General features: G+C 59.1%; 3 protein-coding genes across 12 annotated transcripts; 2 read left to right on the top strand and 1 right to left on the bottom strand.

Annotated features, from left to right (window-relative positions):
- The first annotated feature begins 281 nt into the window (after nucleotides 1-281).
- ABCF3 (ATP binding cassette subfamily F member 3) lies at nucleotides 282-11,229 on the top strand. 3 transcript variants are annotated; one of them, XM_051626610.1, is made up of 21 exons: nucleotides 282-427; nucleotides 588-735; nucleotides 803-882; nucleotides 1,228-1,283; nucleotides 3,002-3,099; nucleotides 3,216-3,338; nucleotides 3,601-3,867; nucleotides 4,074-4,154; nucleotides 4,698-4,757; nucleotides 5,106-5,162; nucleotides 5,370-5,392; nucleotides 6,032-6,087; nucleotides 6,230-6,430; nucleotides 6,601-6,677; nucleotides 6,909-6,953; nucleotides 7,274-7,406; nucleotides 8,023-8,111; nucleotides 8,304-8,395; nucleotides 8,936-9,068; nucleotides 9,439-9,526; nucleotides 10,315-11,229. In XM_051626610.1, the coding sequence occupies exons 1-21, from the start codon at nucleotides 355-357 to the stop codon at nucleotides 10,471-10,473; spliced, it is 2,139 nt and encodes a 712-aa protein (XP_051482570.1). In that variant the 5' UTR covers nucleotides 282-354; the 3' UTR covers nucleotides 10,474-11,229. The 3 variants fall into 3 exon arrangements, 2 of the variants coding, with proteins under 2 accessions (XP_051482570.1, XP_051482571.1); XR_007890211.1 differs by lacking the exon at nucleotides 8,023-8,111 and having other exon boundaries at nucleotides 10,315-10,414; XM_051626611.1 differs by lacking the exons at nucleotides 282-427; nucleotides 1,228-1,283 and having other exon boundaries at nucleotides 724-735.
- Nucleotides 11,230-11,906: 677 nt separating this feature from the next.
- On the top strand, nucleotides 11,907-16,933 carry LOC127387972 (PHD finger protein 13-like). 4 transcript variants are annotated; one of them, XM_051626908.1, is made up of 5 exons: nucleotides 11,907-12,054; nucleotides 13,597-13,689; nucleotides 13,869-14,484; nucleotides 14,809-14,847; nucleotides 14,960-16,933. In XM_051626908.1, the coding sequence occupies exons 1-5, from the start codon at nucleotides 11,920-11,922 to the stop codon at nucleotides 15,184-15,186; spliced, it is 1,110 nt and encodes a 369-aa protein (XP_051482868.1). In that variant the 5' UTR covers nucleotides 11,907-11,919; the 3' UTR covers nucleotides 15,187-16,933. The 4 variants fall into 4 exon arrangements, with proteins under 4 accessions (XP_051482868.1, XP_051482869.1, XP_051482872.1 ...); XM_051626909.1 differs by having other exon boundaries at nucleotides 14,812-14,847; XM_051626912.1 differs by lacking the exon at nucleotides 11,907-12,054 and adding an exon at nucleotides 12,552-12,560.
- A 165-nt stretch (nucleotides 16,934-17,098) lies between these two features.
- LOC127387988 (uncharacterized) lies at nucleotides 17,099-20,160 on the bottom strand. Of its 5 annotated transcripts, none has more exons than XM_051626947.1 (2): nucleotides 19,936-20,160; nucleotides 17,099-18,958 (listed from the first exon to the last, which is right to left on the bottom strand). In XM_051626947.1, the coding sequence occupies exon 2, from the start codon at nucleotides 18,933-18,935 to the stop codon at nucleotides 17,808-17,810; it is 1,128 nt and encodes a 375-aa protein (XP_051482907.1). In that variant the 5' UTR covers nucleotides 18,936-18,958; nucleotides 19,936-20,160; the 3' UTR covers nucleotides 17,099-17,807. The 5 variants fall into 5 exon arrangements, with proteins under 5 accessions (XP_051482907.1, XP_051482904.1, XP_051482906.1 ...); XM_051626944.1 differs by having other exon boundaries at nucleotides 17,099-18,963; XM_051626946.1 differs by lacking the exon at nucleotides 19,936-20,160 and adding an exon at nucleotides 19,795-19,881 and having other exon boundaries at nucleotides 17,099-18,963.
- Nucleotides 20,161-22,560: the final 2,400 nt, after the last annotated feature.

Below are 22,560 nucleotides of genomic sequence, written 5' to 3' on the forward strand. Positions count from 1 at the left end.
TTTCTTTATCCTTTCCCCTTGGCTTTCGGAGGCCGGGGGCCAGGAGGGCAGAAGGTACAAGCGAGTCCTTGGCAGAAATTCCTCTCTGCCTTTTTCAACGGAGGAAAAGACAAACAAGCCCCGGCGCTCCCCCCGCGGGCGGTGCCCCCCGGGCTGCGCGGGGTCTCCCGCTCCCGGCCGCACGTGGCAGGGGCGGCCCCGCCCCCTCCCCTCCCGGACTCCATTTCCCGGCGGCCCCTGCGCGCACGGCGGCTCCCGCCTCCTTCCCGGCGGCCCCCGCGCGCGCCCTTCCGCCTCCGCCGCGGGGCCCGGCTCCGAGCGGCGGCTCCGGCCCCGGCCCCGCCGGGCCCCGCCATGGCCTCGTGCGCCGACATCCTCCGCAGCGAGTTCCCGGACCTGGACGGCGAGGTCTTCGATTACGTGACGGGTGAGCGGTGCCCGCCTCCCGCGGCGCCCCGGCCTTCCCGCTGTCGCGAAGGGGGGGGGGGAGGAGCGGGCGGGTGCCGCCTGCCGGCCGCGTCGCGACAGGGCGCCTCCGTCGCGACAGCGAGCGGGCGGGGTGTGCACAGCCCTCCCTGTGCCCGCAGGGATCCTGCACGACGGCGGCGCCGACTTCGAGTCGGTGGACGAGCTGGTGGAGGCGGTGGGCGAGCTGCTGCGGGAGGTCTCGCGGGACGCCAAGGACGACGGCGCCATCCGGGAGATCTGCCAGCGCCTCTTCAACACCCTCCAGCTGTAAGGGCCGCCCCCGCCCCGCTGCCCCCTGCTCTCGACCCTCCTCACCCCCTTCCTCCTCCCGCAGGGACGAGGGCCGGGCCCAGCGCTGCAGCCAGGTGCTGCTGGACGCTCCCATCCAGCTCTCCCAGATCACTGATGGATATGGTGAGTGGCACCTGCCAGGGACCCTCCAGCCACATCGTGTCCCTCCTGCAGCTCCTGTCCCGCAGTCGGGCTGCTGGCAGTAAGGATGGGCCCAGGGTGTTGAGTGTGTGCTCGCCTGACCTCGGAGGGCAGGTCCCCCCACACACACACCTCAGGCTCTTTCTCCTCCTGCTCCTGAGCTGTGGCCAGCAGCACCTGGCTGCTGCGTGGGGTGGAAGGAGAGGGGCCACCCTTTGGTCCCCTTGGAGAGGGAACGGTCCTGCCTGGTCATGGGCAGCCACTAAGGCAGCACTTGGTGAAGCCTCCATGGAGCAGGTGTTCACCGACCCAACTGTCTTGTTGCAGCTGACAACAGTGTGGACCTGCTGCCAGGGCTGTTGCTGAAGAGAGGCCAGACCTCGGTAAGTGGGGCCCTGCCCTCATCTGTAAGGCAGCAGAGCCAGGGAGAGCCATTACTGTGCAGGGCTGCGGGTGTCCTGCCCTGCTCCTGTCACCTCAGCCTGGGGAGCAGCTGGGACCAGCAGCTGTCCTGGTGAGGGACACAGCTGCAGGGGGTACTGCTCCTCATCTTCAGGTTCACTTCAATTTGGGAGACTCTTGACCTTGGTCTGGTAAAGAGGCTCAACATGTCCGAACAGCTTATTTATTTGATAAGATCTACTTTGCTGTAATTTCTTACTAGATTTCAAAGTGTGTTTGATGGTGGTGCTCAGAGTGCAGCTTCTCCAGCTTTCACAGGACCTTTGGCTTCTGCAGTAAGGCCTTTCATTGAGAAAACAGGATGTATGGGGATGACATCTTGCCATATGCAGTGAAAGGGTAAACCCTGGCTAGTGGTTAGATGTTGGGTGTCACAGGTGGGAAGTTAGCATGGAGCAGCTGCTTTCCAGGGACCTGCTGCAGGGAGGTTGTAAGCCCAGCTTTAGGAGTGGCTGAGAAGTTTGGAAGCAGTTACACTCTGTGACTTGGAGGAGATCAGAGTATCTTTGCTGGCTACACACGTAGCTGCTCAGGAGTGACCTGGCTTGCCCTCTGCACTGGATGTGCCCAAGTCCAAGCATGGGGAGCACTGCAGTTGTGCATCTGTGAAGCAAGGAGGGTGGTGGCTGTACAGGTTGGGCAGCCTCTGCCAGGCTGCTTTTGTAGAGCTCTCCCTTGCTGGGGCAACATGTTGAGGATGAAGACCCCTTACTTGGAGGCTGAGACCTAACATGATCCCCATGTGTCTGAATGGGAGTCTTCAGAGAAAGCTGGCAGCCTCTGCTGGTTTGGCAGGGGAGCTGTTGCTGCTGGGTTTGCTGTCTGGCTCTCGCATCCACAACTCAAACAAAGGGTCTTCAGAAAAAATGGAGATGATTCAGGGGAGGCTTCTCAAGTTTTTCAAGAACTGGGAGGTTGAGGGAGCTTGGATTAGTTTCCAGAGTGACTCAGTCTGTCTGTGGGTTTGGGGTCACTGCTCCCGTAACAAGATGCTCTTCAGTCCAGCCTGCGGGTCTGTACCCTGCTCTGGTGGCTGCAGAGCTGCCTGGAAATATCTAGGAGTGTTCTTGGTCAGCCACAAATATTTGACTTGACGCAGGAATAAGGTGGAGTGGGCTGAGAGCCTAGCCAGGGGCAGTGGCCAGGTTGAAACACTTGGCTCCTTCTTGCCTTCAGGTTTAATTAAATACTTTTTGTTTCTGCCATGATTGATCCACTGTGTTAGCCAACTGTTCTAAACTGGCTAAAGTTTCAACATGTCAGGAAGGGAAACAGCTTGTGCTCCAGGGCAATAGTGGGCACATCATGTAGTGGAGGAGCCGCCGGGATAGCAGGTTGCTGCTCTTGAAGTGACTTGGCTGACCCAGGTCCCTGGAGCTACAGAACTGGCCGTATGTTAGGGTCAGCCAAGCTCTTTGCCTTTGCGTGTGAGCAGTTGATTTAGGACTTCATTCCTGATGTGACTTCCTGGCCTGATTATAGGTTCCTCAAAATGTGTGTGAACCTGTCCCAGTTCCCTTGTCCTACCTCCCTTCTAGGTCTGAGGGACTGAATGATGCCTTTTCTTCTGGAGTTGGGCTTTTTGGGCTTTTGCTGAAAATGCTATCGCTTCTTAAAACTCTCTGCTTTTTCATTACAGATGGTGAATGCCAAGAAACTGGAGAAGGCAGAAGCCAGGTTGAAAGCCAAGCAGGACAAGAGGATGGAGCGGGATTCCCTGAAGTCAACTGGCCCTCTGTGAGTATGGAAGCAGACTCAAGCATCCCCATCCCACCCTGCTGAGTGTAGCAGGGCTCTGGCTGTACCAGAGCTTTCCTGTTGAGCCCCCTTCTGTGCCTTCTGCCTGCTCACAGGGTCCTTGAGGAGGCATCTGCCAGCCAAGCTGCCAGCAAGAAGGAGACTCGCATGGAGTCATCAGGCAAGAACAAGTCATATGATGTCCGCATCGAGAACTTCGACGTGTCCTTCGGTGAGCGGTGAGTGCAGGTGGGACCGATCCTGGCCAGGGTTTTTGACCGTGGGTCATTGAAGCTGGATTGGAGAGTGGTTAGGAAGTGACAGGGTGTGGGAAGGATCAGGAAGCAAGGTAGGTACCTGACCCTGTTGGCTTTGGGCAGGAGAAGTCTGTGATGGTTGCTTGGCCCCAGCACAGTCTGAAATACTCTGGGGGCAGGTGTGTGGGGGTTGTCTCCCTCTCCATGGGGCAGGCAGATAACCTCTCCATGCCTCTTGCTGCAGTGTCCTACTGGCAGGAGCAGACCTGAACCTGGCGTTTGGACGGCGCTACGGGCTGGTGGGCAGGAACGGGCTGGGGAAGACCACCCTGCTGAAGATGATTGCCAGCCACAGCCTGCGCATCCCCTCGCACATCAGCGTCCTCCACGTGGAGCAGGAGGTGGCAGGGGACGAGACGCCGGCGCTGCAGAGCGTGCTGGAGTGTGACACCACTCGGGAGAGCCTGCTGCGGGAGGAGAGGGACCTGACAGCTACGGTTAATGCTGGCAGGTGAGGTGTTGCTGCTGGGTTTCCAGCCCTTCTGTGGCTTCTTGACTGAGAGGTCTTGTTCTGAGGTCTCTCCCTTTAAATGGAGCGCTCCAGCGAGGCTGGGCTGTGTCTTGCCCACCTCAGTCCTGCTTGGGGAGATCAGCCTCCTCCAGCACTTAAGTCCTGACCCTGGTCAGTCCCACACACTCCTCTTTGTCCTGCTCCAGGGGAGAAGGGACAGAAGGTGCCAGGCTATCGGAGGTCTACGCGAAGCTGGAGGAGATTGAGGCAGACAAGGCCCCAGCAAGGTGAGGCAGTCCTGTGAGCACCGCTCCCTGTTGGCATGTGTAGTGGTTTGGAGCATGGAAGGGTGGTACTATGGCCCCAGGTTCCAGCCTGTGGGGACAGAGGGCTCTCCCTGCTGTTTCTCTTGTCTCTTCTGTCACAGCTCTGCTTGGTTAAAAGTAGTCGAGCTTCCCCCGAAGCTGGAGGGATTTTTATTTTCTTTTTCCCTAAATGGTCTGCATTGTTGCAGCTGCTCCTCTCAGACCTCCTCAGGTTCCTGGTGTCTGGGGAATGTTTCTGGGATGCTGGTGGCAGGGACTTTCTTCCTGGCCAAAGAGCTGAAAGTTTCTTGTGAATCCCCTGGGACTTCATGTAGATACTGTTCCCAGCTAGGCTGTATTTCCCAGCCAAGTGCTGCTCTTGGGTGTGCAGGGAGGTTTTCTTGTGCCAGAATGGCTTTAAACCGTGCAGCAGAGTCCCTTTGATGACCATGGGTCCAGGACCTCAGACTGTGCTCTGCAGTTGGATGCTGTAGCTGGGTTCCAGTTCTCTCCCCTTTTCCCTAGGGCATCCGTCATTCTTGCTGGGCTGGGCTTCAATGCAAAGATGCAACAGCAAACAACCAAGTAAGTCTCCAAGCTCTGGGCATCGAGACAGAAATGGGTCTGGGGAGATGCTGCTCCTAGCAAGCCCCAAGCACTGCTGTGACTGCAACCATGGGAGGGGAGCCCTGTGGGAGAGCAAGGGTCTATTCCCACCCTTCCACTGTGGTTTCCTGCCCTGGGGGTACCAAGCCACCTGCCTGCCAGAGCATGAATCTTGTGCTGTGCTTGAGATCTCTGCAGGGACACACTGTCCCTGGGTGACAGCAGAGCTGAAAGGCCATGGGGCAGCAGGGAGCCTGGCAGGCAGGCAAACACAGGGGTGTTCTGCATTAAACAGTAACCCCTCTCTGCAACCTCTTATATCCTCAGAGAGTTTTCCGGAGGCTGGAGAATGAGACTGGCCTTAGCCAGAGCCCTGTTTGCCAGGTTGGTGTCCAGGCCTTCACGCCATGATGTTAACCCCCTTTGCTGTCCATGCTGTGAGGTGCAGGGGTGATGCCTGGGGGTCCTCTCGCCTCAGGTGCTCGGGGTGGGGAGCATTGGAGGCATCACAGCTCTGCGTGTGGTGAAATGCACTCTGCACTGACCCTTGTGCTCTTTTTGCTCCTGACACCCATGTCTTGTTTTTCCTAGGCCAGATCTCCTTCTGCTGGATGGTAAGTCAATACTGCGAGTCCCCTCCACCGCTGGGCCTGCCCGTGCCCTTGCTGGGGTTGGGAACACACTGTGGCCTTTAGCTGCCTGCTCAAAAATAGCCCAGCATGACAGGGCCGGGCTGGCAGGGCTGCCCCTGCTCCCCTGGCATGACAGGCAGGGATGGCAGTGGTGTGGAGAAGTCTTCTGGGGTGGCCACTTCGGCTGCACTCAACAGAGCTCTGCCCTGTGCCCCAGCCAGGTGACCTGTGGGTCCCCAGGCTGTTCCTTTCCCTGTGTGATGGGCCCTGCTGCCAGCCTGTGATGGGAAGGAGTCCCTTCACTGCAGGGGGTGACCCTGGTGCTGGGCTGGCTCCCTGGGGAGATGCCTACCTTGGGGGTGGGGGTCTAGTCAAGGGGCTGCTGCTGGGCACCGGGGTCTGGGTACCAGTATGGAATGGGAGGAGCATCCCTGGCCAAGCCTTCGCCCTGTGCCCACACCCCATCACACCCCACACACGAGTCTCCTGAGCTGCGGGGGGCAGGATTCCACACAGGGTCTCCTCCTTTACAACACTGATTGCTTGCCTTTCCTGTGGAAAAAAGCATAATCCAGCCACCTTCATCCCTCCTGACCTCAGCACCTCTTTTTCTTCCCTCAGAACCAACAAACATGCTGGATGTGAGGGCCATTTTGTGGCTTGAGACCTACTTGCAGGTAAGGAGGGGGTGGGAGGCCCCAGGACAGAGTAAGGGCAAGGAACAGAGACATCCTCCAGGCTGGTGTCTTGCTGTGGTGGGACCAAGACCTGCACTTTGGCCTGATGGCACTTGGGCCTCCCTCTTGCTCTCTTCTCCAGACTTGGCAGTCGACCATCCTCGTGGTGTCCCACGACAGGAACTTCCTGAACGCAGTGGCCACAGACATCATCCACCTGCACTCACAGCGGCTGGACACATACCGTGGGGACTTTGAGAACTTCATGAAGATCAAGGAGGAACGGCTGAAGAACCAGCAGCGAGAGTATGAAGCCCAGCAGCAGTACCGTGAGCACATCCAGGTACTGGGAGAAGCCAGTACTGCTGGGGCACTCTTCTCCCAGCCTTAACCATTTCTCCAGGCTTCTAGACCCTTGGATGTGGCTCTGTTGTTGCAGGAGGCTTGGCAACAGAGTGGGGTGGCTGGGGCTGAAGACGACCTTGGGTTCTTTGGTGCTTTTCTCTCTTGTAGGTTTTCATTGACCGCTTTCGCTACAACGCCAACCGTGCTTCCCAAGTGCAGAGCAAGCTCAAGCTGTTGGAGAAGCTGTAAGTGCCTGTCCTGCTCCCCTCTGGAGGTTGGGAGGGAGCAGTGCTCATGGGAAGAAACAGGTTCTCAAGGCACCTGAGTGATACTGGGGAGGTGTGGGGTTTGGGTTCTCTGTCTCTGGTCCAGAAGCTTTGGCTAGGATGAGGTATTGCAGAGCTGAAGACTATGTGGGGTGTGGGAACAGACCCCCAGTGTGAGGTGTCTCTGTTACCTGTCTCCACTTCTTGCAGGCCAGAGCTGAAACCTGTGGACAAGGAGTCTGAGGTGATCATGAAGTAAGTGTCTGAGCCCTTGCTTGGAGGGTGCCTGGCTCCATTTCTGATGTGAACTCCTCCTGGGTCCTGTCCCTGACCCCTTCCTGTGGGCCAGCCTGACTCTGAGAGGGAGCCCAGACAGGGCCCCATGTTTAGATTGGTTCCCCTCCTGGGGCTGAGGCTGCAGATCTCTCTCCCCTTCTTGTGACCATCCTTCTGAGAGGCCCTGCATGGTTGGAAGCCTCTCTTGCCACCTGAGGGGTTGCAGCGCTTGTCTTGGATGGCTGGGAGCAGAGTCTCTGAAGTTCCTGGCCGTCTCTGACCTCTTCCTGCCTTACCAGGTTCCCTGACGGCTTCGAGAAGTTCTCCCCCCCCATCCTACAGCTAGATGAAGTAGACTTCTACTACGACCCAAGTCACTACATCTTCCGTTCCCTCTCCGTCTCTGCTGACCTGGAGTCCCGCATCTGTGTGGTATGTGGGACTGCAGAACAATGGTGGCTCTGAGGGACATTGGGGGGTCCCTGCTCAAAGCAGGGACAGCTTTGATGTTAGGTCAGGTTGCTCAGGTTTTTGTCCACTTGAGTCTTGGGTATCTCCAGGGAGGAATGTTTCTCCCGTTTCTCTGGGTCCCATTGCAGCATTTGATCATCCTCATTTTGAGGAACATTTTTCCTAGTACCAGTTAGAATTTGCGACTTGTGCCTGTTGCCCTTCATCCTTTCACCAGGAGCCTCTGAGAAGAAACTGGGTCCATCTTCCCTGTAACTAGTTAGCTGATGACAGCAGCATCTACTGGGGGCTCCTGCTGCAATGGCAGCAGAGAGATGCTCTTTGTTTGCAGATGAGGCTGGGACCAGGTAATCCTTAGGCTGAAGGGTTGGGGAGGGAACATCTAGCATTGCTGCCTGTCCTGTTCCTCAGAGATAGAAATGCAGCTTCCAGGTAGCTGGAGCTGCTGGTTAGACTCTTATCCTGACCTCCTCTGCTGTCTGATCATCCAAGCAAGCTGAAATGCTCTGATCACTGCCCCCCTCTCCAAAGTACCTTCAAGGGTTTCACATTCTCCAATGCTGCTGCTGCTCTCTAGGTTGGGGAAAACGGAGCTGGCAAGTCGACCATGCTAAAGATCTTAATGGGGGAGCTGGCACCAGTCAGAGGGATCAGACATGCTCACAGGTACCTGGTAGAAAGGGCTGGGGAACTGGGAGGAATGGTGCAGTTGGAGGGCTTCTGGGCTGTGCTTTGGCTGCCCAAGTGTTGGGGATGGGTCCTGCACACCCACACACGCATATTCCCTCTTCCTGTATCTGCAAGTGCTGTGGTTGCAGGGCCTGGTACCAGCTCCTCATCTCTCTTCTCATTCTACAGAAACCTAAAGATTGGTTATTTCAGCCAGCACCATGTAGATCAATTGGACTTAAACATCAGTGCTGTAGAGCTGCTGGCAAGAAAGTTCCCAGGTGAGTTTTGGAGATCCCAAGAGATGTGGGCTGTTGAGGTCTCCTTTGCCCTGCATGGAGCAGCATGGGTTTGTTCCATGACCTTGGGCAGACAGCTCTGTCTGCTTAATGGGCACTCCCCGCTCTGGGTTGACTCTCCACATCCAGCACAAGCTGGGGACACCAGCCTTGAGAAGCTGAGCTGGTTGTGCAGGGGTTGCTGGCAGCCTGCAGACCTCAGGCTGATGCTCCTCCATGGCTGGGTTTTGGAGACAGCTGACCCATTTTCCTGCTGAGCACAGAGCAAGCACTGGCTGTCCCTTTTCCAGCTGCCAAAACCTCCCGCTCTTTTCTTCACTTAACGTGATGTAATGAGTGACAGGGCATTGGAGACAGTGTCACTTGGAGTCAGGTTTTCCCCACAAAATCCCCGCTTGGGAGGGCTTTGCTAAATTTCTCTCCCACTGTGCCTGTCTGACACAGGCTGCCCGGCCATGGTGCCCACCAAGGGCCTGGTGTCACTGCAGTGTGCCATAGCTGTGTTGTGACATGTTCCTGCAGGGAAGACAGAGGAGGAGTACCGGCATCAGCTGGGGAGCTATGGTGTCTCGGGGGAGCTGGCCGTGCGTCCTGTGGCCAGCCTGTCTGGAGGTCAGAAGAGTCGCGTGGCCTTTGCCCAGATGACTATGTCCTGGTAATTTTCTCCCAAAAGCTGTTAATTTTTGCAGAGCTCCATCCCTGGAGCCAGGGTCACTGGACGTCCAGGGACTTTCCCTTGCCTCGTGGAAGCCTTGTTCTTGAGACTTTAATGGGGAGGGAGGTTGTCACCCTGGGGGCACTGTGTGGATGGAGGCAAGTGGCTTTCTTCTGCTGCTTTGGGCTCAGAGGGATAAGAGGTGTCCCTGGAGCTGGTCAGTGCCAGTCTTGGGACTGTGCAAATGCTGGTGGCTACAGCTTTTCTCCTGGCTAATGCCATGTCCTGGCAGAGGTCCCTGCAGTGCAGAGGGTTGTGGACCCAGCCTGAGCCTGTTTCGATGTGTGCTCAGGGCTATTTTCTATTCCAGTCCAAACTTCTACATCCTGGATGAGCCAACAAATCACCTGGACATGGAGACCATCGAGGCACTGGCAAAGGCCCTGAATAAGTTCCGGGTAAGGCTCCCTCGGTGAGATCTCTTTTTCTAATGCTCCTTGCAGCCTCTCCAGCTTAGGTTATTTTGTATGTCACCAGAGGTGAACAGTTGAATACCAGTGGTGGGTTCAAGTCCAGGACATGTTGGGAAGGGTCAGTCATATTTCAGCTTTAGATGTCCATCCTGGTGGTTTGTTTCACTTGCTGACTTTGGCTAGGGCTGGCTGAGAGAGTCAACAGCAGACCAGAGAGCACCTTGTCCAGTCACCTACACTCTGGGACTCCTCAAGTGCTGTGGGCAGTGCTCCGCCCTGCCTTGGATCCTCTCAGATCTTCATTAGGCACATTTTATGGCTTATCTCCAAAGACCCAACCTCCAGATACCACTGTGATCAACCTGGTTCTCACTGGTTTATAGTTGACTGGCTTGGGGTAATTCTCCTGTGAAAGAAAAGCTTGATTGAGGTTGCTCAGGGCCTGGCCCAGCCTCCTTTCAACTGCCATTCACTCCACCTAGAATCTGTATCCTTGAAGTTATCAGAGACTTGGAGAGTCAGTTCAGAAACCATCACTTGCCTTCCAAGAGAGGAAGCTAAATATTGTTACTGCTGCACGTCTCCTCCGCATGTCATCTGTCTGTCCCCCTGAAGGAAGGAAAGGCTGGGATGGGGTCCCATCTAGTGCAGTACTGTGGAATTTTCCCTTTAGTGGATAGAAACGTGAGATCCTGGGTGCAGGCTGGACTGACACACCACCAGAGCTGGGCCCTCTGTGAAGTTCCCTTCTCCCTGGCCTTGTGTGTTGGCAGGGTGGTGTAATTCTGGTGTCCCACGATGAGCGCTTCATCCGCCTGGTGTGCCAGGAGCTGTGGGTGTGTGAGAACTCCACCGTGACCCGCATCGAGGGCGGCTTCGACCAGTACAGAGACATCCTGCACGAGCAGTTCCGGAAGGAGGGCTTCCTATAAGGGAGGCAGGAGCTGGACTGTGCCAGGGGCTGGAGCATGAAGCTCGGCCTCGCCATCCATCCCAACTGTGCCTGGCAGGGCGCTGAGGACGCTGCTGCCCGCATGGACCGTCCAGCCGTGCCATCAAACTGCCACCTCAACTGCTCTCCCCTCCCGGGGCCGCGTGTGGGGACAGCGGGGGAGCAGGAGCCCGGTCCGTGGCCGGGGGGCACGCGGGGGCTCTGCTGCTGGCCAGGGCTGTGCCTGGCGCTGGGCACGCTGGAAATCCTGTGCCTGGAGGAGGGAAGGAGGTGTCTCATCCTGACCCCCTTGGTTTAACCCCGTGCTCTGGAGGGCAGGAGAGGAGGTGTTCTCCATGTTTGTTGCTTCCCTCCCTCTGCCTTTTTCTTTCTTTCTTTCTTTTTTATTTTTTTTGTGTTTAACGGGCCGCACGCTAGTCAGGCTCCATCACACACCACTCCCCTCTGCTATCCTGGAGGGAAGCAAGGCCTTTGCTGCTAAAAGTGTCCCTGCCTCTTCCCCCAGACCCTGAAGCCAGAGCTGGCTTGGCCTGTCCTCCCAAGGGGCTTGTGCTCGCAGTGCCCAAGGAGCCACCACCCGGCTCCTCTCTCCGCGCTGCTGCCGCTGCCCCCTGCCCTCGCTGCCTGCCTTTCCTCTCCAGCCGGCCCCGGGGGGGCTGCCCCGGGGGGCTGCTCGGCACCCCCCCCGCCCGCCTGCGCAGAGGGTGCGGTGTAAATAAACCCAGGACGCAGTGGGCGCAGTGCTCTCCTTTCCTTGAGGGGACTGCGGGGATTGAATTTGGGGGGAGCCCAGAGCACGAGGCTGCTCGGGGCGGAAGGCCTGGGGGGAAGGAGACGCTTTCCGGATCGGTCTCCCCAAATTAACTGGCTCCCCTGCGGTGTGGGAAGGCTGGCACCCGGGAGCGCCGCATCTCGAGGGGCACGGAGCAGGGGCGAGGCCGGGGTTGGGTGGCAGCTCCGGATACGGTTGTGGTTTGGGGGCTGCGAGAAACCGGGGCTGAGGGTGGGCGGGAGGAGGGAGTAGATGGGGGGGTGGCCCGGCAGCCTGGGGCAGGCCGTGGGGACTCAGAGATGGTGCCGGTGTCCCGGGGGTGGGCGGGAGGAGGGGGCAGAGCGGGGCTGCCTGGCAGCCCGGGAGGGGCCGCGGGGACCCCGCGGGGACTCGGGGCCGGTGTCGCTGCTGGAGGGGCCGGCCCTGTCCGCTCCCCGGCGCCGGTAGAGGCGCCCCCGCCCCCCGCAACCGGGGCGGCCGCGCCAGGCCCCGCCCCCGCCTTCCCCGCCACCAGGTGGTCCCGCCCCTGCGGCCGGGGCGGCGCTCGAACCTCGTTCCGACCGGCGGCGGGTACCCACCGCACCGGGCAGGGCTGGGACGGGCCGGGCCGGGACCGGCAGGGACGGACAGGGCAGGGCGAGCCCGGCGGGCGGCATGAGCGCTGGCGGGGAGGCGGCAGGTGAGGGGCCCGGGGCCACCGCCCCCCCCGAAGAACCGTTCCCCCGCGGCGGGCCACGCTCGGCGGGGAGCAGCCCCGTGCCCAGCCCCGGCTCCCCGGTGCCTGAGGAGGTGAGCGGGGAAGGGGGGGGGGGGTGGGTACGTGTGGGCGCCCCGGGACGTGGGGGTGCCCGCGGGGGAAGCGGTGGAGGGGGTCTGGTGTGAGCAGGGCGCTGGTGGGCTCGTGTGTCTGTGCGCTGGGTGGGCGTGGGGGGGGTCGCGTGTGTCTGTGTGCGGTGGGGGGGGAGGGTTCGCGTGTTTCTACGCCGGTGGAGCTGTGTGAGTGCGCTGGGGGGTTGGGAGGTCGTGCGTGTGAGTGCGGTTGGGGTGGGGGGGATGGTGTGTGTATCCGCGCTGAGGGGGAGGTCGTGTGTTAAGAAGGACTTTGCGGGGGGGGCTTTACGCAGGGGAGCAGTCTCTGTGCGTGTCTCTGTGAGCGGGGGCGAGGGGGCCCTGTGTGCCTCGGGGGGTGGCTGTGTGCGTGCGTATGCGCGGGGGGAGACGACACACGACTCCGTGTGTGCGTGTGTACGCGGGAGGGGGGCTCTGTGTGTGCCAGGAGCCCTCGGGGGACGCCGGTGGGTGCGGGCGGCGGATGGTGCCCGGGCGAGAGGGGGTGTGGGGGGGTGAGTGTCCGTGGGGGGGGTGCGGCAGCGGCACGCGGGTCCGGGGGGGGTGGGGGCGGGGAGCGGCGCAGCCGGGCTGTACGGTGCGGGGGCGGGCCCGGTGCTGGGGGCTGCGGGGTGGCGAGGTGTGCGTGAACGGGGGGTGGGGGGGGTGGTGTGTGTTGTGTGCCGGTTCCTGGGGGGTCCGGCGGTGGTGCGTGTACGGGAGGTGTCCATGTGCGGGAGTGGGGTCTCCCCCCCCCCCCCGGCGGCCGGTCGGGGCAGGACCGGGAGCGCGGCGCCATCTTGGGAGCCATCAGGTGCCCGGCGCGGGGACGGGCGGCGACGGGGGAGGTCCGGGGGGGCCGCCCCCTCCTCTCCCGTCCCTGGCGGGGCCCGTCCGCGGCCGCCTTCCCGCGGGGGTGCCGTGCAGCCCGGCCCCAGGGTCCATCTTCGGTCCCCAGTGAGGGGGGGGGTCTTGCTTGTTCGCCCCCGGCTCGGGGGCTGCCGGCGCGGGGCTGGCTCTGCCGCGGGCTCCCGGCTCTTCACGGCACTCGCTCCCCGGGACGCTGTCCCGAGCCGGGCCGGGCTCTTCCCACTGACCCGGGAACAGCCGGAGAAGCCCAAATCTCCGAGCCCCGGCGCCTTGTCCCTCTGGCCCCGAGTCAGCCGGCTGTGGGCGGGCATCCCGGGCACCGGCGCTCCCGAGCCATTGCCTCGGGCTGGGCGCCTGCTCTGCTTCCCGGGTGTCCCGTCGTGTCGTCACCGTGTCCCCCCCTGCATCCCCCCTCCCCGCGAGCTGGGCTTTAAAGGGAAGGGCTGCATCTGTCGAGCCAGATGATGCAGATGGATTACAGGAGGGATGGATGGATGTTCGGGTGACCTAAATATTGTGTTCTTGTATAATTAATTGCCTGGCGGTCCAGGGCTGCCTGCCAGGGTTTGTTGTGATACTCGGCTCAGGTAGGACTATCCAGGGAGTTTGCTTGACATGTGTCATTTGTTGCAGCCATTGCAGAAACGACAAAGAACTGTGGAGGATTTCAATCAGTTCTGCACCTTCGTTTTGGCCTATGCAGGCTACATCCCCTACCCTGAAGAGGTAAGTGGGCTTGCAGGGTGCTCCTCTACAAAAATGTTGTTTCCTCTGGGTTCCCTCCTATGTGCAGACCCAGCTCTTAATTCTTTTCCTGGAGAGTCATTCTCCATCCCCAGCCCCTTCCTCCTTAAATGTCTATCCCGCAGTTTCCCATGCTAGTCCCGCATCTTCCCCTCCTGCAGAATGAGCCCTGGACCCACGGAGGCAGCATGAGTCCCCAGAACAGCACAGGGAGCACTCAGGACAGTGATAGCTGGTCCTCAACCCACTCTTCTGACTGCCATGTCCTGGTGGATGATGGGAGGAGCAGGAATGCTGTGGCCCAGGGGGCTGTGGACAGCAGCCTGCTCATGAGCTGCCCTCCCTTCCCCACTGGCTTCTATGATGTCCGGCCCCAGCAAACCAAACGGAAGAAACCACCAGCAAAGAAACTAATTTTGGACCAGAAGGTGGAGAAGAGGGTGCCACTGAGTGCTGGGGAGGGCTTTGCGGCAGTGCAGGAAGGGGAAAAGGCACTGGCTGTGCTGGAGGGACAGGTGCCTCCTGTGAAAGAGCAGCTCCTGGAGCCTTCTCTCAAGCCAGCTGGTGACCACCAGCCCAACTGCCTGCTGGAGGAGCTGATGAAGGAGGAGAAGGACTGGATGCATGAGGCACAGGGGACTGAGAAGACATCAGGATATGATTCTCAGCTACAAGAGCATGAACCCTGCTCTGGAGGGAGGAAAAGTCCCAGTTCTTGCAGTACCTTGGACCAAAGTGAAGGGGAAGATGCAAGCAGAGGGAGCTCCCAGCTTAGTGGTGAGTGTCCGAGAGAGCACAGAGGACCCTGTTGTGCTGAGGCCAGTGCCAGGTACTGTCCTCTCAGCTGGAGCCACTAGTGCTGGCTGCGGGGGAGGCTTGTTGATGGCCCAAGCCTCTCCCAGCAAGGGCAGTACCTTTGGGACCTGGGAGGGCTGAAGAGCAGAGGGCAGGGAGCTGGCCTGCCCTGTGGAAGCTCTGTTCTGCAAAGCAAGCTGTACAGACCTGAAACATGCCTGAAATGGGGTGTAAGGCTGCCTTGCTCATCTGGTCTTTCTTTTTCTTTTTTTTTTTTTTTTTTTTCCTCTCCATTTGCAACCTTAGCAGTTGAATTCACAGCAGCTCCCAACACCAAAGCAGAAGGTGAGTGGGGGGGCTGTCCCAGTTAACACCAGTGGAACTGGCTAGTCTGGCCACAGCCAGGCCAGCAACTGATAAGGTGGTTTCTGACCAGTGCCTGTCTCTTCCTGACCAGATGATGATGCCTGGGATCTGATCACCTGCTTCTGCCTGAAGCCCTTTGCAGGGAGGCCCATGATTGAATGTAATGAATGCGCAACCTGGATCCACCTCTCTTGTGCCAAGATCCGCAAATCCAACGTGCCTGAGGTTTTCATCTGCCAGCGATGCCGAGATGCCAAGCAGGAAATTCGACGCTCAAACCGAGCTCGGACGGTGCCCCGCAAGCGCTTCTGTGACTGAAGCTCCTCCAGAGCAGGGAGGCCGGGGGTCCCCTTTTTAAACTGAAGACTGTAGCCCGGTTTGGCTAGACAATCAATGCACAGTGATGGCAGGGGAGGGGCTGGCCACGGGACTGGACTGTCCCCCTTGCACTTCTGGCTCCTGGAAGCTGCCACACGCGTCCTCCCTGGGGATCGCGTTGGCCACGGAGCTCGGTTACTCCAGAGGTGTGTGGGGGAGAGGAGGGTTGTCCAGCCACACACTAGGTCACTCTGAAACATCTCTGTCCTTGCACAAAGCTGGTTCAGTGCCTTTTCCCCCAGGGCAGCCAAGGAGAACCTAGTCCTAGTAGTTTTTCTGTGGTGTGGTGGAAGCTTACACTTATCTCAAGATGTGACTCCCCTTCCTCCTTTTTCCTCACAGTTTTCCTTTCCTTGCCTCAGACCTTTGGGTGGGCTGTGGTGGCAAAGCCCCAGTGACACAAGTTCTCCTCCAGCAATTAGGTGCAGCCCAGGTGAGCTCCCTCCATGTAGTGTCCTGCTCTGCAGGGCAGGTGGGGGACAGGATGTTGGTCCTGCTGGCACCTGTAGCAGACCGGGTCTCTATGTCTTGGGGGGTATTGGTAGAGCCAATGAGCACAGGGGACCTCCTTCACCTGGCCCATGGTGCTCCTGGTTTTGCATGCTCTGCTCTGCCTGTGGCCCTAGAATAGTCCTGCTGGGTCAGGAGCATCAAAGGCATCCTCTAATAGATGATTACAAGGCTGTTCTGGCCAAGCAACCCTCCTTGGTTCACATGCTCCAGTTGCACTGAGGTCTCCTGTGCAAAGGAGGGTAAGATTCCTGGTAGCAGGCTACTGAAGTTATCCTCAGCTGGCCATGGCAGGGCTGGGAGCCCTTTGGAAGGGGAGGTAAGAGTGCTCTGGTTAGCTTTTTATGTTTTCCATTTCCATTATAAAACAACTGAAGCTTGTACCCTGTGGCCATCTCCTGCCTGCAGGGCTGTCTGGTAGAGCATTTGCTTCACCACCAGCTGGATGCTGCTGAGTCCTGAGCTCAGATGGAGCCAGGAGCTGGGAGGGCCTTGCTTCCCAGCACTCCCTCTATCACAGAAGTTGTGGGTTTTTTTGTTCTTTTTTTTTCCTGGACATGTAGAGTGAAACCTAATGACTTGTCAAGGTTGGGCCCTGAGCCTCTTCTGCTATGCAACTGCTGCTCTGGAGACATGGGATGTGCCCTCTCCAGGCCCCCAGTTAAGTTTGGCAGTAGAAGGTTTTTCCCTCTCCCTGTCCCCTGTGCACTGTGTGTGTGTGTGATCTCCTGGGGCCCTGTGTGCACTCACTGTTGGATCCCACCTTCTCCTCACATCCCCTCCAAAGAACCTGGCCCACGTGCCTTCTGCACTTTCCCTGGGGGCTGCAGACCCCGCTCCTGTCCTGGTGACACTTGGCTTGGCCCATAGCGGGGAGTGTAACAGCCTCCACTTGCCAGTCCCCACGACTGTATTTCTTAAACTGGGTTCTTTCCTACTTGCACATCTGGTTACAGTGGGACCACAACTGGGGGAGGGTGTGGGGCAGCCCCCTGTCACTCAGCAGCCCCCAGGCTTGTCCCTGTGCCTCTCTCCTCCTGTGGAAAGCCTGGGCCCCAAAAGTGCTTTATGTTTTTTATAGTTACTTTGTATTGATATGTAAAATAGCAAATTCTGGTCCTTGCCCTGTGGAGTGTGGCTGGAGTCTTATGTATATAATAAAGTACTTTTGCCATAACGCTGGTGGCTTTAGCATAGTTCAGTGGCCTTGGGTCTCATGTCCCTTTGGGACCTGAGTGTTCCCCTTCTCCCTCTCTGCATGGCTGGGAAGGGACTCGGTGTAGGAATCCCACCCATCTCTGCTCTCCCCCCCCCCCAGGTAAACACAGAGAGAACAAGCAGGTCAGTGCAGGTTGTATTTATTAATAGTGATGCCCACCTCCCCACTCTGCTGTGGCACATGGGGGTGCTCCACAGGAACACCTGGACTTGGGGACAACCCCTCCGATGAGTGCCATCTTCATGAGGCTGCAGCCAACTCACAGGCAATATCAGGTCAGTCCAAAGAAACAGCAGGTCCAATGGCTGGGGGAGGGTGTCCACATCCACTGGATGTGACTCTAAGGCACATTGTGATTTTGCTTGAAAGCCATATTTTGCTCTTTGCCACCAAAACACCTTCTGTGGCTCTGTCTCCACTTCAGAATGGAGATGCGATTTAGTCCTGACAGCAGCTGAGATACCAAAGAATCCAGTTTTCTTCACAAAATAGATCTGTTATTCCAGTACAGAGGCATCACTGGTATCCCCTGCAGACCCGGAGGGGTGCCAGCTTCCATCAGGCAGCACTGTCAGGTCAAATGGGGGACACACAGCAAGGGGGACAGGACAAAAAGGCACTAGGGACTCAGTGCTGGTCTGGCTGGAGGGGGAAAGAAGACACTGAGGGGACCTCTACCAAAACAGGTACCTGCTGATGTGTCATTTCAGGCTTGAGGCAGTTGCACTGGGGCAGAGGCAGCCGATGTTCTGAGAACAGCAGCAAAATTGGGCATAATTTCCATGCTAGGGGCCAAAGCTGGGTTTGTGCAGCTAAGCGAGGTGGGGGGGCTCTACTCTTCCTTGGCCCAGACAGAACGACCTGCCTTCCCCTCCAGGTGGGGTATCACTGCCTCAGTGTAAAACTTCTCCAGCTTGGGCTCTGTCTGCCCCCAGAACTTGGCATCGAACTCCACAGGGACCACAGCTGTCTCCTTGGTGGTGTGCACCACGAGGTCAGCCTGCTGCAACCCAGTGGCTGCCAGCTGGCACTGGACCTGGGTGAAGTAGGCATGATTCTTCTTCAGGGAGTAGGAATCCCCATCCATCTCCAGGCAGAAGTCCTTGTCCTTGCAGGCCTCACGCACTGTCCTGTTCCTGTGCTTGTAGGGACACTTCACTTCCAGCAGCCCCAGGGCCTTCCCTGTGGCTGCTTCCTTGATGATGCCATCTGGGCTGGCAGCAATCCAATTCTTCTCTGGGTGAATGAAGAGGCCACAGTCCTCCACCCGCACCGGCTTGCCCACTGCCCGTGACTTCAGCTGCTCGTAGGCCTCCACGGCTGCCCTCTCGTTGCGGATCCCCCAGGACATGGCTGGTGTCTGCACATGGGGGCTGGAGCTCACCACTGCCTTCAGGTAGGACTGGGGCACCTCATCTGTCTTTCCATTGGCAAACTTGCTGTTGGCAATCCTGGAGGCCACAGAGGCCGTGATGCGGTTTTCCCGCCACTCATACCACCTGGGGTTGGTTCGCTGGCCCCGGGTCTCCTTCTCCACCCATGGGATGTCCTGGCTCTCCAGGGATGGCAGGAATTGGTCACAGGCCCTGCTTGGGTCAGCCCCAGCCTGCTTCTTCTGCAGACGTGGGGCAGGACTGGCTGGACCAGTGGCTCCTTTGGTAGCCGGTGGCTTCTTCTGGGTTGCAGAGGACCTTGTGGTGGATGCTCTGGGCTGGTTCCCAGCATCTTCTGGGGCTCTGCAGGATGCTGAGGGTCCTACCTGAGAGGTCTCTGACCTTGCCCCCCGCCCACGGCTGGGGCCAGCAGCCCCAGCAGCTGGAGTGCTCCTGGATTGGCTGCCTGTGGCCTTGGCCCGGGTGGCTGTGGCAGAAGGTGGTGGTGTGGCAGGGACCGTTCTGGAGGCAGCAGTGGCTGGACGAGGGGACGATGTGCTGGTGGGCTCCTTCCTGGGTCTTCCCATGGCTGCGAGTCAGAGGGAGGGTCCTATGCTGTGGGTATCAAACAAAACTGAATGCACTTCCCCAAAGTGCACAACCCCAAAGGACAACCTTCCCCTCCTTTGCTCCTCCCCCCACAAGCTGACAGCGTGGCTCTGTCCCCACGCCATGTCTCGGGTGACACCATGGTGGCACCGCGCTGGTTCAGCGGTGCTGGGGTGCGTGATCTGCCCCCCGCCCCTTAAACCAGCCCCAGGGGGCATGCGGGGGACAGCAGACATGCGTGGGGAACCCACCAGCACCTCCCTGGGGGATCCCCCGCCTGCTCTGGAGGGGTCAAGGTGCCCGCAACCCCCCGCCCGCAGCCCCGCCGCTCTCACCGCTCCGCTGCCGCTCCGGAAGCGCGTCCCGCCCGCACCACGTGCTTGCGGGGGCGGCCCGGGACGGGGGGGAAGCGGGAAGGCGGGGGGTGCAGCCGGCCCGGCCCCCCCTGCCGCTCCCCGCTAGAGGGAAGCAGCCGCTCAGCGATCCCTGCCCGCGGGACTTGCCCAGACCTGCCCGCTCCGCCCCCCGCCAGGCCCTCGCTCCCCCTGTTCCCCTGCCCACATCAGCCCTGCTCCCTCCGGCACCCCTAAACCCCAATAACATTTTTCTCTGGGATGGGGACAAGCCCCTCCGCGCCTCTCTCCGCCCCAATCCCCTTCAGGGCCTTTCCAGATGGTTTCTCTCCCAGCTCCTCCCGCTCCTTTTTCCCAGCCCCATCTCCGCAGCCTGACTCCCCCGCCCATGGGCAGGGGTTTTACCCTGGCAGGGGAGCAGCCCGGCGGGTTCTGCTTACACCCAGCACCCCAGCTTTGCCCCTGGGCAAAGGGACAGGCTGACCTGCCGGGAACCCCGACATGCTGCTGAGCCCCCATTGCTGTTGGCGCCGAGCTGGCCCAAGCTGATCCAAACCGCGGCCGCGCGGTATCAGCGACCCTCGGGAGAAGGAGAGCGGCAAGAAGCTGGAGCAACAATACGCACCCCGGGGCACCCTGCTGCCCGTGAGGAGAGGCTCTGGCACCCCACCGCGGAGCCCTGGCAAAGGCTTTAGCTTTGCCGTGCAGGAAGGGGAGAGGCAGACGTCAGCGGCAGCAACGGGTTTCGGCTTCCCGAAACCCACAGAGTTTCGTTTCCAGCCGTGAGCCTGGCGCCACGGCAAGAGCCACGGCGGGCCAGCTGCTGAGGAAGGCCAGCTGCCCTGGTGGGTGGCTCCTGCCAGACCCCCACACCCACCCTGCGCTTGCGAGCCCCCACTATTTTCAGCTGCGGAAAGGAAACTCGGCTGCCACCAGCGCAGTGTCCAGGGGCTGTGTCAGAGCCACATTTCCGGCCCCAGCTGCCTGTGCCACCACCCTGGGAGAGTTTCGGTTCAGCCTGGGCAAGGAGGAGCGCTGGCTGCATTCCCAGCTCCTCTCCCTAGGAGTCCCTGATGACTCCATAAGCCACTTCTGTCTCCACTGATGTTTAATTTCCCGCTGCTTTCTCCTTCCAGCCTCTCTGTAATCCCTTGCAGCTGGGCAGGGCAATAGTGCACAGGTTAAACCAAGTTGTGCCTGATTTCGAGCAGAAACAACACCAGCATTCCTCTCTTCCTCCATGGATGCCCACCTTCAGGATCTCGTTTAATTTGTGCTGATGAATAAGCAGCACAACAGGACTTCCTTGCCCCTCTCCTTGCAGGTAGAGCCGGTGCAGCCTTCGGCTGGGTCTCAGGGGCTGCCGCTGCATCCAGCACAGCTGCTCCCAGCCTGACACTGGCTGGTGTGTCCTTGGGCTTCGGTTTTTTTCCTAAATTCACAGGGTTTATCAGTGACTCAGGACCGGAAGTGTCTGTGAGAGCTTTGTGATCCGTGCTTCCTCCGTCCAGCCGGATCTCTGGGTGATAATTCAGCTCAATATCCCATGATGAGGGACAGGTGATTTGGAGGCAAATACCCAGATCATGGCCAGTTCTTTGGGCAGTACAGCTGGTGAGGGCTGCACGGGGTCACTGGGGAGCTGAACGGAGCTGCTGGGCTGAGCCAGGCTTGTTGTTTGCAGGGTTTAACACACACCTTAGATCAGGGCTCTGCTGAAAAGCAACTCTGAGCTCTCTGGGATCTCTTTGGGGCTGTGATGAGCTGCTGCAGGGAAGCTGTGATGGTGCACAGTGGGGACACGCATGCTTGTGTCTGACACTGTGTGGAGTGGGATGGAGCCCATCTGCATCTCCTCAGTGGCTGCTGCAGGCCACTGGCAGGCAGAGGGAGGCTCGGCTGTGTCCCTGGTGCTGCCCGTGCTGTAGTTATTCACCTGCTATGACTCTGGGGCTGCAGACAGTGTCTGACGCCGTGGGCTGGCCAAGCCCCGGCTGGTGGCATCGACCCAGCACTCACATTTGGATGCTTTTCTTTGCCTCAGCTTGGCTTAGAAACAAGATCTCAGAGAAAAATCAAAGCTTGCAGGTTTGGGGTTGTTTTTTTTTGGGGGGGGGGGGTTGTTTTGGTTTTAGTTTAGGGTTTTTGGTTGGTTTTTTTTGTGTGGTGTTTTTTTTAGGCTGGAGTGGCTGCAATGCTCTCCCTGAGGATGGGAGCAGGAGCCCCAAGCACACTGCAGACTGGGTGGGTGTGCTGTGGTGCACGCTGTGCCTTCAGCAGCTTGCAGAACTGGCCTCTGTCATATGGGGGGGTAATATATGGGTTAGCATCCTTCTTCTGTGGTCATAAATGACAGGGAAGGAGAGCAGCTGCATGCTTCAGCTCTTCTCTCTCCCCTTGCGGCACAAGGAGGGGAAGCAGCGTGCCTTGGGGCATCTTGCAAGGAGAGAGGGAATGGCTCAGCGTGCTCTTTCGAGAACCCTGGGGACATGCAGAGTGCCTCTCTGCCAGATAATGGTGTTGAGTGAAGCGCGGGGTAAGGGGTCGGGAGGAGGGAGAGTGCCCTGTGCTCCTGTCTACAGCAAAGGGCGTCTTCTGCTGAGATCTCCCTCTTTTGCTCCTGCCATCACCTGTGAAACCCTGCCGAGGAGCTGAAGCTGGGCCAGCTTACAGGTGAGATTCGGTGGGGAAATGCTGTTTTGCCCAGGGCTCCTCTCTCTGGTGCTGCTCTGAAATCACCTGCTGAGGGCTGGGGACCCCTCTTTCTGCCCCAACTTGTGTCGCTGGATCTGGGTTTGGTGTGGCTGTGACAGTGGGTTTTGTGGTGCACAGGAGGGTGGGAGCTCCACTCGGCATGCTCTATAAAAAGAGCCACAGCAGCACAGCTCTATCTATAGCAAAGAGAGGCAGGGCAGGGATTGACCCCAAATCTGATGGTTTTCTCTGGTCCTGCTTGGGAATGCCAGGCTGACAGTGGCTGCTGAGGGATTCCCAGTATGCCCCAGGCTGTGAGATCTGCCTGCCAGCAGATGTGACTGGGCTTTGCTGGGATTTCCTGGCCGTCTGCACCCACAGCAATGGAGTTTGTCACCCAAAGGCTGGGTTCTCCCGAAATCCCCCTTCTTTTCTGCTCTTTGGGCCTGGGATTTCACTGCAGCACATGGAGGCTAATGAGGATGGCCCTGGTGGGACCCCAGGGCATCTGAGTTTGGGGTGGATGGTCAGCATCTACCTGTGCCTGGTCCTCTTG

This window comes from Apus apus, chromosome 8 (assembly GCF_020740795.1).
Source record: "Apus apus isolate bApuApu2 chromosome 8, bApuApu2.pri.cur, whole genome shotgun sequence".
In the NCBI taxonomy this organism is placed as follows: domain Eukaryota; kingdom Metazoa; phylum Chordata; class Aves; order Apodiformes; family Apodidae; genus Apus; species Apus apus.